The 19,929-nt window shown below is 31.6% G+C and overlaps 1 protein-coding gene across 1 annotated transcript; it reads left to right on the forward strand.

The window, feature by feature from the left end:
- The first annotated feature begins 8,417 nt into the window (after positions 1-8,417).
- LOC120155901 lies at positions 8,418-9,823 on the forward strand. Its single transcript, XM_039167364.1, has 2 exons — positions 8,418-9,086; positions 9,248-9,823. The coding sequence occupies exons 1-2, from the start codon at positions 8,418-8,420 to the stop codon at positions 9,821-9,823; spliced, it is 1,245 nt and encodes a 414-aa protein (XP_039023295.1).
- The last annotated feature ends 10,106 nt before the right edge of the window (positions 9,824-19,929 follow it).

Consider the following 19,929-nt stretch of genomic DNA (forward strand, 5'->3'; position numbering starts at 1 on the left):
TTTGAGATGGAATGAAGGAATTTTAGTGCTAAAATGTGATTTCTGGGCTAGGGGTATCGATACCCATTCAACCGGTATCGATACCCTCTAAAACAAAAAGAATCACAGAACGTAATGAGGGTACCGATACCCCAGTAAGGGTACTGATACCCCCTAAAGGAAAAAAGTGAATATTGTTTTATTAAGTTCGTTTAAGTTGTTAGTATCGAATTACAAGGTGTAGGTATCTAATAATTGCCTTATAATGTATAATTATGTAGATACAGAGCCTAAACGAATTCCGGAACCATTGACAAGTAAGATCGATCGGGGGGATAGATAAGAGATCGGTATTGATTAGTGAGGTCAGGTGAGTGCATGTTAGTTATTATATGATGTTTCATGGAAATAAGACTTGCGATAAGTCTATTTCCTATAACATGATGTATGAATTCATAATAGGAGTATATGTTTGACATGATGTATGTGTGTTAATGCTTATTGCATCGGTTATATGATATACATGGATACATGTTAGTATAATAGTGAATGGGTGTAAACGATATATGTGGTTACATATGTTACATGATTATGTGAATGTATGGAATCTATGTGACATGATAAACGATAATAGAGATATAAGGAATTGTATAAATGGAAGTATAATTTAAAATATGTAGGGTTTTAAATGATATAAAGTGTAGCACAATGAATATAGGAAATCATATGAGAAGTTTATAGGAATTGAACCATACAAATAAGTTATATGATAGATGACTACACATGTTAAATGATATATGTGATCAGTTATAGGAATCAATATAATTAAGTTATATGACTAAATGAAAATAGTATATTAATGAGGAGACTTGAATATAATAGATGATACGAAATTTAAAAATAATTAATTTAGGAAAAAATTATATACTCAAAGGAAACTATAATATAGGAGTTATGTAAAATTGAATTAATAGAAATAATTTATATGAGTAAATGGAAGGGTGAGACCAAATAGATAGTATTTACTTATAGGATACACAAAATTATTGGTTTATGTTAAATAATCTTAATAGGAATAAGTTAGGAAACTACATGTGAATTGAGATTCAGTTAGTTGAGATATATGAAAGAGAAATTATAAGTGATATGATTATATGAGTACAAGATATAAAGTATGTTAAAGGAAATATGTGATTACATGAAAATAAATGACACGAGCACATGTATATGTGAATTATATGGAAGTGAACTATGTGACTATGTGACCATATGAAATGTGATATGAATATGTGAAATATGATATAAAGTTATATGATTATATGGTCACAAGAGATAAGAAAACAGGTGAAAGTGAACTATATGATTATAGAAATATGTGAAATAACATAATGATAATGCCTATGTTATGTGTAAAGAGAGCTAGAGGTATAGTTGGCATTCCAAGAGTCGAGGGTTACCTATGTCCTTCGGGACATATGGACAGTTACCTATGTTCTTCGGAACATATGGATAGTGGTCCTTCGGGACATATACAGTGGTAATTCAGGAAAAATGCATAGGTCATTCAGGACATATTTCACATGCCACTCAGTGGGACTTATACGAGCTGTGGTGACAACATATGTGCACAACCTCAATGTACTCGCATATCTTTAGTTCTCACAAGTATACATGGGCTTTAAAGAGAATAAATAATTTTATATGATGATATGTGTGCTCCTCGTAAAATGATATATGTGATATATAACATGTATAAGTGATAAATTAAGATCATATGATAATAAGGATAATAAATGCATATGTGTAATTGTGATATAAGATACTATATGTTTGTGTATGATATGATTATAGTAATTGTGCTTGTATTGAAGTGATTTAAAGGTTATATAATATGTTCATGTTAAGTATATGATCATATGATAGAAATGAATTAATGATACTAAAATAAGTAATGATAAGCATGTTTATCATGGTTTGAATTTATGTGTAAGTAGAATATGTATTATATGATATGTACATGCATTTGTTAATTACATATGTATTTATATATCTCACTAAGTCATAGACTTAGCGTGTGATTGTTTCACACGTAGGTTATAGAAGCGATAAGAGAAGCTAAGAGGAGCAAGACAGGTCAGCATCTTCCTTACAAAGTTCAGATCAGAAAAGAAGTGTTTGATATGTATTTTATTCTTTTAGATGTAGTTGGCATGTAATATAAACGATTTGAATTATATATGCTCTGATAAGTTAGAAACTTTTATTTTGAAATAATATGAAGTTTATTTACCAGGGATTTTTCATTATTCTGAACAAGTAAGGTTTTAAAAGTTGATGTGACACCTTAGACTCGGATCCGGGTCGGATACGAGTTGGGGTATTACAATAGCATTTGTTCTTTGTCTCGTGGATCTCTTTAATGACACTTACTTTTGAGGTTTTTAAGTTTGTTCTTCTAGAACAGTTACCTCATCTTGAATAGGGAGATGGTCAACATTATCTTGTTGAGGTTATGGATTCACTTCTTGTTTAATAGGTATAGAAACCTAAACACCATCAAAATTGATAGTATGAACTAAATTAAAATTAATTCATTCTCAAAAGCAATGCCTTTAATTTTATTTCTCCCCCAAACTCAACATCCTCAAAAAATATTACATTTTTCGTCTCAAAAATTTTCTTAATTGTGGAATCATAAAACTTATAGCTTCTATATCGCTCAGAATAGCCAATAAAGTAGTTGCTTACTATTTTGGAGTCCAATTTATTCTAATGTGGCCATAAGGCCTTGCATCAGCTAGACATCCTTAAATGTGAAAGTTCTTTAAACTAGGCTTTTGACTTGTCCAAATCTCATAAGGTATTTTTACATATGCTTTAGTGGGTACTCTATTCATAATGTAAATTGTTTTCTTTAATGATTCTCCCCAAAGAGACTTAGGTAAGTTAGATTGAGCAATCATACTCTTTACCATATCTTTAAGAGTTCTATTACGTCTCTCAGCTACACCATTCATACGATCCTGACATGGTGTACTGTGGGAAAATATCACATTCCTTTAGGAATTTAGTAAATGGTCCTGGACGTTGTTCACTTGAGTCATCATATCTATCATAGTACTTAGCACCATGATCAGATCTGATTTTTTTAATTCTTTTATTGTGTTGATTTTCAACTTCAGCTTTATAAGCTTTGCACATCCAAAGACTGAGATTTCTCATGAATGCTACTCAGCATACTTTAATACTAGACTGCATACGTTTCAGTATGCACAATGCTACTCAGCATCCACTAAGCTATCAAAAGTAGATGGCAAGTTAAACAAATCTATTTCTAGAAACATTTAAAATAATCATTCATTGATTACAAATATTTCTACTCATATTCTAATCATCCAAGCTCATAGAAACAAAATCATAGTAGTATAAAACCATAAATCCAAATATCATCCAATACAAATTTAAGTATATTCAAACACTCCCTGCTCTCGATGAAATGCTTGAACAATGATTTGCTGACGATCAATGCTACTCTGTGAGCTCCCTTTCTGCTGCAGTATTCCCTGGCAAAGGGCTTAGGCTTCCATAAGGTGAAGGAAATGGTTGCAGAGGTACTTGTGGATTTTTCTCTGGAAATTTGGTGTGTATTTTGTCTGTCCAAATGAGCATGCAAGTGCCCTATTTGTAGGTGAATAGAAAATTTGATCCTCCAGTGGTTTACTTCCACGTTTCGGATATGATCCAGCCCTTTGACAACTGTCCAGGATAGTTGTCCCATTCTAGAGAATTCCACAATTGTTAGTTGAGTCATTGGATTCTCCACAACATTGGGATGCTCCATAGCATTAGAATGTCACAGCATCATCATCATCTTCAATCGGATGTTACACAACATTTTTTACAATGCTACAGTGTCAATGTATATTTTCAGCATTAAAAATTCATTTTTAGCCAAAGCAACCCACAAAAGATAAATATGAAGAATCATAAAAACTAATTAAAATTAATCCTAAAATGTTCCTAAAAATGCTTAAGATCAAACTAAACTTAGGCTAAAAGTGCTCCTAAAAATAACTCTTTTAGAGAGTTATCACCCTGGGGCTTCATTTTTTAATTCTTCTGAATTTGATTCACTATTTTGATTTGGTTTTAATTTAGTTATTTAGTTTATTATTTTGTTTAATTCTAATTGCTTATTGAATTGTATTTTATTGCATTTGGTCCCTATTTTAATAATATTATTAGTAAAAACTCGATACGACCTTGTGATGACCTGCTATGGGGTATGACTCGCATTATTTACGGTCCGAGTAAATCTTTAACTGTTAATTAGTAACTTTCTAATCGCTGACCACTAATTACTAACTTTAAAAATATTCCAAATTAATTTATGACCTTGTGGTGACCTGCTCTGGGGTATGATCTGCATTATTATGGTCCAAATAAAATTTTAAAAATTAACTACCAACTCATTATTTTATTCGATTATTTATTTTTTATTTACATTTATTCCCTATAGTTTTCTGTTTTTTTCTTTAATTTCTACTTTTTACATTTCAGTATTTAATTTTAAGTTATTTACATTTCTGCCCATTAATTTTTAGCATTTTACATTTTTACCCTTTAGCTTCCAACAATTTTAATTTATGCATTTTACTTTCTATTTTATTTATTTTGGTCCTGAATGTCATTTATGATTTATATAATTTTAATGCTTATTCTTTTGATCATTTACATTTTAGTCCTCATTCTTTACCATGTTTATATTTATGCTCATTTAGTTCATGTACTTTATATATTTGTACCTTATTTTTTTATATAAAACTTATACATATTTTTCTATACTAAATATTATTTTAAATCATATTTATATACGTTATTTATTAAAATATAAGTTAATATTATTTTGTGTTAGGGACTTATGGGAACAGACATTAACTGATAACGATCATGTACTTGAGGGTTGTTCGTACAAAGTAGTATCCTTTTTTGTATAGGAAATTTATGGAAATGTACCCTAACTGACAAGGAAGGTGTTTCCAAAGATTGTTCGTGCAAAATTATACCCCTTTTAATTTTTTTAAAATGATCATAATTTAAATGTATATTTGAATTTGCAAGTTTCGACATAAAGATGGTGTATAATCGTATAAGTAGAGGTTTCAGGCGTTGTGGGTGTGTTAATCCTTTTCTAAGCATAATCTACTCTCGAACCCTTGAAAATGAATTTCTGATTAAAAGCAGACAATTTTTATCTTTTAACTTAATTTTTCTTAAAAATTTATTTTAAAAGTTATTTTTAGGTATTCGACCTACCTAACCAAAGTTCAATGGCAACTCCAAATAATTTGTTTTTAAAACTTGATCTTTTAAAATTAAGTTGGATCGATCCCCTCCTAGCCCTAGAAAGCTTAAGGATCGTTCCGATAAATGGAAATCGTTGGTTAAAAAAAGGTTAACGCTCCAAAAATAGGGGGTTTTTTTACCTTGAAATGAAACGTTGAAGGCCAAAATGCTTCAGGAAAAAAATATTTTAACCCCCTAACGTTTTATTTTAAGGCAAAAATACCGCTAATGTTTGACCGAATAGTCAATTTGACCCTTATTCTTATTTTTTAAAAATAGAACCAAAATAATCATTTTAAAAAAATGTTGAGGACTAATTTTGGCATTATACCAAAAGAAATACAAACGTTGAAATTTAAATTATATATTAATGTTATTGAAGGAACTCTCGATTAATATGTCGGTATCCCCATTAATCGATAAGATATTATCTTTCTGATATATTTGTACAGGTGTGATCTTGAGATTTTGATCATTTAAGCCTAAAAAAAGACAATATCGATCCCACCAAATATGTTTAAACTATAGTTATTCGGTTATGAAAGAATTTATTGTTGTAAACTGTGTTAGTAAGATTGGAGATGCATAAGATAAGTTTTACAATTAATCGAAAAATTAATTAATTTCTGTTATGATGATATTTGTGTAAAAACACTAACTTTTTTTCCTTCATTAAAATATTTTGCGCGGCACATACATTACATATGATTTTGAAAAATAAATACTAGTTATAAAACTTTTATAAAATTATTTATATTTTAAATTATTTACCCTCAAAGTTTTCTTAGACTATACTATACGTAAAATTATTTATATTTTAAATTACTTACCCTCAAAGTTTTCCTAGACTATACTATACGTATAAGATTTTGAAAGAGTCAAAAACGAATCAGAAAGTGTTAAGTGATAATTGGTAGACATAATTGTATTGTGTAATTTCATGCAAAAACTAAAATTTGTCGAGTTATAAAATAATTTGTAAAATCATATTTAAAGATTTTAATGAAGAAAAAAATTGGTGTTTTTACACAAATATCACCCTAATAGAAATTAATTACTTGTTAGGCATTATTTCAGAAAATTTTACGGATCTAGCAAGTAATTAATTTGTGATATTTGTGTAAAAACGTAACTTTTTTTCTGCATTAAATTCCTAAAGACGCCTTGATTTCCTACAAGGGAATTCACTCTAAAGACGCCGAGATTTCCAACTAATTTTCAAAGGTTAAGACGTCGAGATATCTTGGGATCTTTGGCATTGTACTGTAGAAAACACCCTATATGAGGAGTTAATCGGTTGAGTACATCTTTTTGGGAAATAAACTTTCCCATCCACATTATTTAGGCACTTTTGCCTATATATGTGAGAATTGAAACTAAGTTTTAAAAGTCAATATCTTGAAAGAATTGAATTTTTAAATATTGATTCGAATTTTAATTAGAATTAGTTGGATTCTGATTTATTAAATTAATATTTATATTTGACAATAAATTTTTGAAGAGTGGAATTCTTAGTAATCAAATAATAAGGTTGGTTTTGTTCTAAAAAATAGAGAATAATTTAATTTTCATTTTTAAAAAAAATAGAAAACGTTGAAGAAAACATGTTTGGTTGTAAAATTAGAAAATGACTGTTAGAAAATGAAAACAAAAATCAGTGAAAAATATGAAAACATAAAAAAATGTTTAATTATTTTAATTAAAATTATTTTGGAAATTTGAAAATTAGCAAACACGAGACCTAGATTTTTAACTTAACTTGCATGATTCAAATCATTTTAACAACAATTTTTGACTTAATGGTATCTAAAACCTTCAAACTTTTGCAAAAATCAATATGGTCCCTAAAAAGTTTTTACACTCAATTTGGTCCTTAAACTAAATTTTTTAAATAATTTATTTTTATATTTAATGTATTAAATATAATAATAATTATTTATATTTTATTTTAAAATTTTTAAAAAATATTTTTCTAAAAAATTTAATTAAGTCTTTAAATTTCTAAAAGAATCAATTAAACCTTCGAACTTAGCAAAAAAAACCAATTAAGCCAATGTACCACATTATCATCCATAATGTACTACCACAATAACATCATGAACTATCACATCAATATCGTATATTGCTATGTAAGCTTTGTGCACTTTCAAGTAAGCATCGAGACAATCATTGTTTGATTCCGTTTGTTAAAGGGTTATATTGATTTTTTCCTCAATTTTAGGGTCACATTAAGTGTAAAAAAATGTTTAAGGGCTACACTAATTTTTTTTCTCCAAAAGTTTAAGGGCCTTAAATACCCCTAAATATTTTTTTTTTATTTTAACATCACTTTTTTTGTGCTCTTGTTTATAACATATTTTTTGTGTATTTTTTTTAATTTAATTGATGTTAAATATGCATTAACATTAGATCATTATTATAAACTAAAATAATTTTTGTGTTAGAAAATTTTCTTATCAACTTTATTATTTTATATTTTCATAACTCATATATTAAATTTATGTATAATTATTTAATAATTATTTTTCATCTCTATTTAAAAAATAGATACAAATATATTTTAATTAATTTTATTTTTGAAATCAATTTTTCATTTATATTAAACATACATGTTTTCTAATTTTCAAAAATATAAAAATGAAAATTATTTTTTGAAAAGAAAAATAAAAAAAATATTTTTCTAGAACCAAACTATCCAAAAATTTTATATAAACAGAGTAGGCCTAAATCTTTTTAATTAGGAGAAAGATGAATTTTTTTTTATAGGAACTTAGTATGAGAGATGGTCTTACAGAAGTTTGAAAAGACATATCGACTTAAATCTAGAAAATGTTAGAAAGGGAATTAAAAGTCCTTGAGGAGGCTGAAATATTTTTTCTACAAGCAAAAAGCAAAAGTAGATTTGATTAAGGATGGTGACCAAAGAACCCGGTTCTTCCATTCTATGGTTACTAGTAAGAGGAAAAACAACACAATTAGAGTGTTATATAACCATAATGGTGATAGGCTTGATATTTTTGAAGACATGTCAAATGAGGTGATCAGATTCTTCAAGAACCAACTGGGGCATTAGTGTTAGAATCATCAAGTACATGCTTGGCTATTCCTTACCTAGGGGTGCAGCAGATACTTTATGTAAGGATGTCTTTGATGCTGAGATTAAAGAGGCCATATGGGGACAAGGGAATAACAAATCCTCGGGTCTAGATGGTTATAATTCTTACTTTTTCAAAAGAAATTGGCCTATAGTTGGGGAAGATTTTCTGGAAGCCATCATGTATTGTTTGGACAACTCATTTATGCTCTATTCTTTTAATGCAACAGTTGTTGTTCTTGTACCTAAAATTTCTAATCCGAACATGGTAAAGGATTTTAGACCCATTTCTTGTTGTTCTGTGATATATAAGACTGTTACTAGAATTTTAGTGGGTCGGCTATCCACTGTTTTTCCTGGTATGATCTCTATGAACCAGTCTGCTTTTGTGAAAGGGAGAAGCATAGTAGATAATACTATACGAGCTCAGGAAATTGTTAGGGGTTACGTAAGGAAAAAAATCTCCCCAAGATGTGCTCTTAAAATCGATTTACAAAAGGCTTTTGATTCTTTAAACTGGGAGTTTGTAGGTGTTATTTTGTATGCTGTGGGGCTACCTGAGAAGTTCATTAGCTGGATTTGGGCTTGTTTTACAAATCCTAGCTACTCTATTGTATTCAATGGCAGCCTTGTTGGTATTTTAGGGGTGCTCGTAGTAGAAGACAAGGTGATCCCCTATCATCATACATTTTTGTCCTTGCTATGAATGTATTGTCCAATCTTCTGAATGTGGCTGCTTCAAAGGGAGTTTTTAATTTTCATCCTAAATGCAAGAGGATAGGTCTCACCCACCTTTGCTTTGCGGATGACCTGCTTATTTTTTGCAAGGGTTCTATTGATTCTATCATTGGAGTGCAAGATGTGTTAGATGTTTTTTACTCCATGTCAGGGTTGAAGTTAAATACCATCAAGTATGAGATGTATTATGTTGGGATTTCTGTTGAGCAGAGTAATGTTATCAAGAAGATTACTGGTTTCAATATGGGAAACCTCCCGGTTAGATATATGAGAGTCCCATTGGTTACCATGAAGCTAGCTGTGAAGGAATGTCAATGCCTCATAGACAAATTAAGGGCAAAACTGAACTTATGGGCTAATAGACACCTTAGTTTTGCTGGAAGACTTAAACTCATTCGCTCTGTTTTATTCAGCATAGCAAACTACTGGTGTAGACAGCTTATTCTGCCACAAGCGATTATCAGTAAAGTTAAACAGTTGTGTTCTCGGTTTTTCTGGAAGGGGTCTGATTTGCCTGCTAAAGGTGCTAGAGTTAGCTGGAAGAAAATCTGTTTAATGAAATCTGAAGGAAGATTGGGGGTGCAAGATGTAAGAGGCTGGAATAAATCTTGCATTGTGCATCTAATCAGAAAATTGTTGGCTAACGAAGGCTCTCTCTGCGTGTAAAACCCGTAACCCGTATATTTATACCTATAAAGATTACGAATGTCAACGTATTTTCTAAAACCAATATCCAATTTATACATCGATTTAAAATTTATTTTCTTAAAATGGTAATTGATATTATAAAATAATCATATCATATAAATTATGTTTCATTTTAACAAATTTAAAACAAAAGATTTTTTATGAATAGTGATGAACAGTACCGTGAACAGTGATGAACAATACCCGTGAACAGTGAATGTACCGATGCACTACTACAATACGTGAACAGTGCATCGATGCATCAAAATATCGAATTAATATTATGCATCGATACGCTATAGTACTGCTATAGTACTATTACAGTGCATGCATCGATACGCTACAGTAACTGCTACAGTAATTTCTGCATTATACAAAACTCATAAAATTACCATTTTATTTCCAAATTTGTTCAAAAAAAGCAAATAAAACATTAATAATTACATGCCACTAATTAAGTCTACATTACATATAAAGATGTCTTACTGATATAGAAATATACTTTTTGATGCTTGACGCCTCTTTAAACTCCTTATTCCACTATTGGCTTTTTACCTACGCGTGAAAATCATCACACGCTAAGTATATACTTAGTAAGTCAATTATAACAATAAATAGTGCAATATCATTCATGCATGAATTTCAATTTCAAATAAAATGCCATAAAACCATGCTAATAGCATATCAAATATTTTACCATGATTAATATATCATAACTGAATATAAAAAAATATTCTTTCCAATATACTTGCCATTCTTTCCATAAACTTGTAAGTTTATTTTTATAACTTACCATTTATTAACTAATAAACCATAAACCGTAGACAATAGCCAAGTATAAAACCCCGAGGACCCTGGGTACACGAGTCAACTATAAGCACCGTAGTGCTATCCCGTATGACACATAAGGTCGTGTCCATCATCTGTACTAGGTATCCTTAAGTACAGTCACGTATGGCACATAAGGTCGTACCCACCATATATACTAGGTATCCTTTAGTGTATCCCGTATGCAGCCTGCTGTTGAACTCTATGGCATGCCAACTATACCGTGTCCCTCAATAACTTACTTGGGCATACAGTCTATTTTATTTGATCCATCCATGTCACAGTATATTATCAATATTTAACATTGGGCAGTTCATACCCGAATAACATTCATGGTAAAATATCACATTTTCTATAATCAATGCATTATAATTTCATACTCTGACATATCAATGTCATGTCAATTTATAAAAATATGATAAAATATCATGCTGATAAAACAATGTCGACTTATCGCAAGTTTTCCTGATGATGTATAAAACATCCATGTATAATTTCATGCATGTATTACACTCACCTTGACACTTTATATAATCCACAATATGATCCTCACTAATTGTCCACAATAATCCATTTTCTATTTAACTTGCTTTGATCACAAATCAATCACAATCTGTATTAAATCACAAATTCATATCAATTCTTATGTTAGTATTATACTAACATAAACACATCCCATAACAATTCCATAATATACTTGGAACTCATTTTCTACCAAGTATTTAAACACTTAATAATTTCTTTTAACATTTGCATCAACTTTTCCAATTTCATAAAATGGTCATTCACCATTTTATCACATACATTCATTTAAATTCCCAATCAACAATTTCCATCATAGTACATCAATTATACAATACTTATACAACAACCCCTCAATTTTCCAGAATTTATGAATTAATCTTCAACTCTTCAAAAATTACGAATTAGTCACCAAATTTTTGTAAAGCTTGTAGAATACTTGAATATGAATCTACAACATAAAAATCATCCAGATTTATCATCAATTTCATGAATCCTATCATGAACATAAACCCTTAGATTTGGGATCTTTGAAATTCAACAAGATTAGAAAGCAATATTGGTACCAAATGATAGCGTTTTTCGCTTAGATCACTTTCCTATCTCACGACATAACTCCAATTCCAAAGGAATTAGCTCAAAAATTGAAAATAAAATATTTTTCTTACCTTGAAAGCTTTCTCACGTCCATGGAGAAGAGAAGAACACTTTGGCATGATATGTTTGATTAATATCATGCTTATCAGCCTTTAAAAAGAATTATTTAAATCATTAACTTGGAAAATACAAAATTACCCTTAATAAAACTTTATAATCACCATTAAACCAAGATACCCATAATAAAACTTTATAATCACCATTAAACCAAGATACCCATCCTTATCATCTTCAAAATCAATTAAATATCAGCCTGTCATCTTTTAATAGTCAAAGATGAACAAATTAGTTTTCCACTTTACCCTTTTGCCCTTGAAATTTCCAAAATTTACAATTTAGTCACTTTAATCAAACAATTCAACTTAAACATGTAATTAAACATAAAATATTATTTTCCAACATTTTAAAAATGTGGAAATAATTTTTTTATTTCTTATTTTTGTGACCCATTTGTAATTTTTCCAAAATTACATTTTGATCCCATATTTTTTCAAAGTTTATACTTTGGTCACTAAACTTTACCAAATATATAATTTGATCACTAAATAGATCCATTTATGGAATAACATTCTTTTGAGAAAATTACCACTTAATTCCTTAAATTTTTCCCAAATTCCTACTTTGATGCGCTCTTATGTGGTCATTATCTAAATTCCTTAAACTTTCAAATTTTACATTTTGGTCATTATCTAAATTTTTGGGGTATTACACTGCGTAACTTGGATGCGCTCTTATGTGGTTAGGAACGTTGATTTTTAGTAGATGAATATCCCCATAAATGTCAGCTGGAGTTTCAAATGTCTTCTGAAAATTAGGCATGTTGTTACTCATCTTTTTGTCGGTTCGGCCTGTGATCTTAATGCGAGGCGTATTTGGGATGATTTGCGCATTACTGCTCCCAAGGTTTCTTGGCACCATTTAGTCTGGTTCCCTGGGCGTATTCCTAAGTATAACATCATTGTGTGGATAACTATACTAAACAGACTTCTTACTCGGGTAAGACTCTTGAAAATGGGTTTAACCATTGAAACTGATAAATGTCTATTATGTGGTATTGAGGTTGAGTATAGAGAACATTTATTCTTCGAATGTAGTTTTGCTAAAGAGTTATGGGGTTCCATTCTTGCTATATGTTGTATATTCCATGGAGTAAGTAGTTGGGATGGGGAATTGGCTTGGGCTACTTAGTGTTTTAAAGGAAAGTTTCTCATTGTGAGAGTACTTAAACTTGCTTGACCCGGTCATGTGTATGGTATTTGGAAGAAGAGAAATAGTAGGTTGTTTGGGTGTAGAGAAAGATCGATGGATGATGTGCTGAAAGATATTAAAGAAGATGTCCAGATCTGACTGGGAGATTGGACTTTTAGCAAAACTGACATGAGAAACATCGCCCTCTGTGTAAATTGGGGCATAACTTAAGCTGGATTTTGTTTCATTATTTTTTTCTCTATGTGTTGGCTGGTTAGCTTAAGTTGGCTCCTCAGCTTATGCTAATTTGGTGTTTTATTGAACTCTGTATTTTAGTAGCAGGTTTCCTGCTTCTTGGGTAATGAAATGGAATTATCCAAAAAAATCTAGAAAATGTAGAAACGAGATTTTTTTAATGCTTGAGTTTAATATTTTTAAGGTAAAGTACATAAATGGTCCTGTAACTATTAAGTCCCTTGACTATTAAAAGTTATAAAATGGCCCCTTGTAACATCCTGAAATCCGGGTCAGTGACTAAAATGAGAATTTTCAAAATTTGGTGATAAAAGTAGAATAGTTAAATAGTTCAATGACTTATTGGAAATATAGTTGAAGGTTGTTTAGTAATTATTGAATGAATTAAAGGGTAAAATGGTCAATTGATAAGTAAGATTTTTATTTTCCCTTATAAGATAAGGGAACCACGTGGAAAGGGAGAGATTTCTCCAGAGTTCTCTTCTTCTCTTTTTATTTTTCTTTCTTCTTCACGTGGAAGCCAAGAGCAAAGGTGAGTTTTGGTTAATTGATTTTTTGTTGAATTTTAAGTTTGGTTTTGATTATCAAGTGACTCTTAAGCTTAAGGGAAGCTTAATTTGTCATAAAACAATAACAGGAAAGGTATAGAAAGGATTAAAGGAAGGAATTGAATAAATGAAATCTTGGTAGAAAGACATTTATGGGATTTCCAGACCAAATTTGACTTGTCAAGGGTCTAATTAAGAAGTTAGAAACAATAGAATTAAATTTGGAACATGTTGAAAATTTAGTGTAATTCTTGAATTACATGTGGAGAATAGGATTTTGATGTTAAAGAGGGGATTAATGAATAGAAATGAGTTTGAATATGTGTATGTGAGTTAAGAATATAATGAAATATGAAGAGTTGAGCTAAAAAGGAAGCGAATTTCATGCTCTAACTGGAATTTTTGGGTTGTGTGCATCGATGCACATTCATTGTGTACCGATGCACTCTCAAATAAATGAACATCAAATGCAATGAGTGCATCGATGCATAGGGAGTGCATCGATACACCCCTTAAAATGGAAACGTCGAATGTAAATTGTGTATCGATGCATGGGGTAGTGCATCGATGCACATATTAAGCGATGCATCAATACACTGTGGAATGTACCGATGCACTTCAATGGGAAATGGAATAAATCTTTCTTTCAGTCTAAGAATTGATAGATTATAGTATATCAATTGGATACTGATAAGTATTAATACATGATTGTGTAGACATCGATCGAAAGCAAAGTTCGGATAGGTCGTCAGAGTAAGATACTGTAACACCCCAACCCGTACCCGATTCGAATACGAGTCCGAGATGTCACATTGACATTTTAAATCCTTTATTCTTGTAAAATATCAGAACATTTAAACTTATATTAAGAAAATACGACCATATATAGTTCACTTGTGCTTGTTATAAAATTTTGAGTTCAAAAATAAGTATTTGTGAACAGTAAAATACGGTATGAACAGTGAACAGTGATGAACAGTGGGGGTATCGATTCCCTGTAGCAGGGAATCGGTTCCCTTTTAAGATACTGGAAAATTCCCTTTTAAGATCTGTAGGGAGCCATGGAAATAGGTGCGGTTCCAGGCATTATTTCAATCTGGAATTCTACCTCTCTGTCTGGAGGTAAACCCGGTAATTCTGCAGGAAATACATCAGAAAACTCTCTGACTATGGGAATTTCTTCAATCTCTTTCTCTTTAGCTCTAACATCTAGCACACTAGCAATAAACCCTTGGCATCCCTGTAACAATAACTTCTTTGCCGATATCACTGATATTACATTAGCCAATGGGTTCCATCCTTCACTAAATACAATGGCTTCTATACCTTCTGGGCTTTTCAACGTTACTCTTTTCAATCTACAATCCACATTCCCATAATAACGAGATAACCAATCCATTCCCAGAATTACTTCAAATTCGTCAAAGGGTAGTTCCATTAAATTACTAGGAAATTCAATTCCCTGAATTCTTATGGGACATCCCTTACATACTTTATTTACCCGAGCACTGTGCCCTAAAGGATTAGTTACTGTTACCTCATTGCTCCTAGCTTCTAATGGGATTCTCAATTCCTTCACTAATTTACTGGTAATATAAGAATAATTAGAACCCGGATCAATCAACACCAATATTAATTTATCATACAGCTGGAAAGTACCTGCTATAATATCGGGATCATCACAGTCATCACTTGTCTTCAGATTGTATACCCGTGCAGTTGAACGAATTTCATGTTGTGCAGAGGATTCAGATTGATTTCTCCCTCTACCTCTTCCTCGTCCTTGCTGTGAGGCAGAAACATTTCTTTCAGAGGGTGCAAACTCACCAACCATTAATGGACAATCCCGGATAAAATGTCTGGCATCTCCGCATCGGAAACAGACTCCAGAAGCCATTCGACATGTTCCAAAATGATTTTTCCCACAATGCTGACATTATCTCGCTTGACCTTGAGTGGCTCTCCCAGTACCGGATCCCACTGATTGTGTCTATCGAGCTCTCATCTGACTTGCTCCTCTAGCAGAAGATGCAATTGATTCTGATCTAGCTTGAGGTCGGAATCTTGAATCCCTTGCTCTTTTTGGTAGTGTTGTGCTAAAAGAAGCACCAGTCCTCTTAGATGTCTGAACTTTTGAGTCCCCAAATCTCTCATTTTGAGCTCTTTCTAGAGCTTTAGCACGATTAATCACCTCCTGGAACGAGGTCAAGTTCAATACTATCAACATCTCTTTCAATCTAGGGCGCAAGCCCTCCACAAACCATTCACAAGCATCTTTCTCTGTAGTCACAAGCTCTGAAGCAAACCGACTCAGCTTATTGAATTCACATTCATATTCGTATACAGAGCGATTCATCTGTTTCAAATTCATAAATTCCTGCTTCATTTGTCTGATGAATTGATCTCCAATATATTTGTGCTTAAACTCTTCCAAGAACAGAGACCAAGTTACTTGATCACTTGGCATCCTCATGGTGACATTCGTCCACCATATTCTAGCTTGTCCTCTAAGTAAAGACACAGTTCCATCCAATTTCTCCACGTCAGAACAGTGGAGACCATCCAACATGATTTTCAAATCATTTAACCAAAGATCTGCCGCAACCGGACCTTCCTCGGCTTCTCCCTTAAATTCGGAAGCTCCTAATCCTCTCAACTCCTTTGCTACATTTACTCTGGGAGTTGATGGAGCAGGAGGTTGGAAACGCGTTAATACCGCATCTAACGTTCTAAAGAACACATCTTGATCAGCTACAGGCACTCCAGAAGGTGTTTGTTCTTCACCTTGCCTGGCCAGGGCAGGTGAATTACTACTTTCAGCGGGTCGATTATCTCCCGCTTGACTTCGAGGACTATCTTGTCCGGACATCTATTTAAGACACAACAATATCATTCTATTAGCAAAACATCATACTTACTATTCTATCAGATCAGAAGTTTTCACTATTTTGTTGGCATGTAAACATTATACGACACTCTAGACTCCGGTTTATGCCGTGAATCGACTAAACCTTAGCTCTGATACCATTAATGTAACACCCTAACACGTACCCGATTCGAATACGAGTCTGAGATGTCACATTGACATTTTAAATCATTTATTCTTGTAAAATATCAGAACATTTAAACTTATATTAAGAAAATACGACCATATATAGTTCACTTGTGCTTGTTATAAAATTTTGAGTTCAAAAATACGTATTTGTGAACAGTAAAATACGGTATGAACAGTGAACAGTGATGACACAGTGGGGGTATCGATTCCCTGTAGCAGGGAATCGGTTCCCTTTTAAGATACTGGAAAATTTGCTTAAAACGTAGTTACTGTTCACTGCTACAGTAACTTTTGTAAAAATACATAAAAACTCGTAAAAATTTCACCGTTCATTATTATATATTTATATTTACATAAATACGTTAAAAACATTAGAAAACTTGATCAGAGCACACATAATTTAAAAACTTTATTTACATGTCAAACTATTTATCACATAATAATACATACTTTTTAAAGTTCTTCTGATCTGATAGTTGTAGAAGTATTGTTGTCCTGAATGTCTAACCTTGCTTGTCTATCTTCTCTGATCCTACGTGTGAAACACTCACACGCTAAGTCATCGACTTAGTGAGGCATAATAATAATGACAATAAAATATAATGAACATGTCATAATGAAATGCAATATCATGAAATCATATATTCAAACCATTTATCTTACCCGTGATCTTATCAAATTATCCATCATGAATTCATATCAATAAGTTCAATAAATTCAATAGATTCATTAGCCCATGATATAATACTGAGAACCCGAGGTATGTGAGTACTGTGAGGTTGTGCACAAATGCTGTCACCACAGCTCGTATAAATTTGCACCGAAGTGCCACGTAGAATTTGTCCCAAAGGACCGCGTAGAATTTTGCACCGTAGTGCCATATAATATTGTCCATAAGGACCACATAGAAATTCCTTAAGAATCATATATATATATACGAAGGATCAAGTAGGTGTCTCAAAAGACCTCATACATGTTCCAAAGAATACATATATGTCCCGAAGGACCACGTAGAATTTGTCCCGAAGGACCGCGTAGACCCTCTACTCTTGGCATGCCAACTATACCTATAGTTCTCATCTACATAACATGGGCTTATACATTTCCCGTAGTTCATATCGCGTAGACATATTATTTCCATACCTTTATCACATAGGCATATCATTTACATACCTTTATCACATAGCTCATATAACTTTTTCTGCATATTCATGTCATGTAATACATATAATATGAATTCATGTCATGTAATACATATAAATATGAATTCATGTCATGTATCATAATATGGAATGTGATCATATGTCAAAATATGGAATCTAGACTTATCACAAGTCTAGAACTGAATATACTACTATTTCATGCTATGCATATGCACTCACCTAAATTTCTTTGCCTTTCCCTCGATCAATCTTACTTGTCCCTTGTTCCGGAACTCGTTTAGGCTCGATATCTACACGAACATAATTTCCGAGATAATTATCAAAAGCCTAAGCCTTATAATTTGATACTAATAGCTTAAATGACTTAATGAACCAAACTTTAAATTTTTATTTTAGGGGGAATCGATCCCCCCCCCCAAGGGGTATCGATTCCCTCTGCAGAATCTGTAAATTTTCATCCAGAAATTTACTGTTCAAATCCGAAAATCATCTATTCTTAACTAAATTTTCTCATACAAAACTCCTTTCATACCACTAATTCAACTACAACCATTTTAACTAACTTCTATAATTCACACACCTTATTATCTCCAATACTTCATTCAAATTCTTAAAGGTAAGAATCATACACAAATTTCAACATGTTCTAAATCCAATTCTAATACTCCATATTCCTTAATTAACTTCTTGACAAGTCAAAAATCTTATTCAAACTTCAAAAACTCATCCTTATCAAAATTTCATCTAAAAACCCATTTTTAAAATCTATCTCTAAAACATTTATCTTGTTGTTTTAGAACAAATTAAGCTTTCCTTAAGCTTAATTAACACCCAAAGAATCAAAACCCTCTTTAAAATTCCAGAAAATAACCATAAAAATCAAACTTACCTTATACTTGGGGTGTCTCTCGTTGAAGGAGGAAGAAGATGAAGAAGATAAGTTTCTCAAAACTTATCTCTTCAATTCATCTATTATAATACCCACAATTTATTATTTTATTCTTTTATTTGCTCAATGACCCTTTTACCCTCTTACTTTTCCTTCTCTTATTAATTCATCCTACACCAACATCTTTTAATTAATTCCTTCACTTTTTGATTTATTTAATTTGATCACTGAAATTTTAAAATCTTATACTTAAATTACTAACCCGGTATTGAGGATGTTACAGATACGCAAGAAAGAGAAAGAGCTTGGTAGTGTTATTGGTGATCAGGTGAGTACATGATACGAAGTGTAGTTATGTTAAGGATTTATGACTTGCGAGAAGTCTAATTCTAATATTAGGTAATATGAGTACCCAGATGTAAGCATGTAGTGATATGATGATTAGAGAAATTTGAGTATATGCATATGTTTAGATATAAATGCGTCTCTATGTTTGTGATCTATATGAATATGCCTTGTTGCATTACATGTTATGAGATATGTGTTGTATGATAGTGATCTATGAGATATTGATAATAAGTCATAAGATTTCATACATATGTAATATAAGTTAAAAGATAAGAAATAATATGTTATATGCATATGAGAAAAAGGAATATGTGAACTATATGAAATGGGATAAAGAACTATGTGATGTGACCATGTGTGAAAAGGATGAATAATGTGAATTTCATGGAAAAATGCTACGTGAAAGTAAACTACGTGACTATGTGATCATATGAAATGTGATAGAGAGCTATGTGAAAGAACTATGTGATATGAATATGTGAATGTGTAATGAGGTAAAAGATAATGCCCATGTCATGTGTTATGAGAGCTATAGGTATAGTTGGCATGCCAAGAGTCGAGGGTCTACGCGGTCCTCCGGGACATAGTGGTCATTCGGGACATAATGGTCCTTCGGGACATATGTGTTATAT

The sequence above is a fragment of the Hibiscus syriacus genome, unplaced genomic scaffold, assembly GCF_006381635.1.
Source record: "Hibiscus syriacus cultivar Baekdansim isolate YM2019G1 unplaced genomic scaffold, ASM638163v2 tig00111208_pilon, whole genome shotgun sequence".
NCBI classification, from domain to species: domain Eukaryota; kingdom Viridiplantae; phylum Streptophyta; class Magnoliopsida; order Malvales; family Malvaceae; genus Hibiscus; species Hibiscus syriacus.

Bases quoted from the DNA above. Each gene is read 5' to 3' on its own strand.
- LOC120155901 (XM_039167364.1), top strand. From the start codon at position 8,418: ATGCTTGGCTATTCCTTACCTAGGGGTGCAGCAGATACTTTATGTAAG. The intron at 9,087-9,247 runs GTGATCCCCTAT...ATTTTTTGCAAG, and splicing joins TGCTCGTAGTAGAAGACAAG to GGTTCTATTGATTCTATCAT.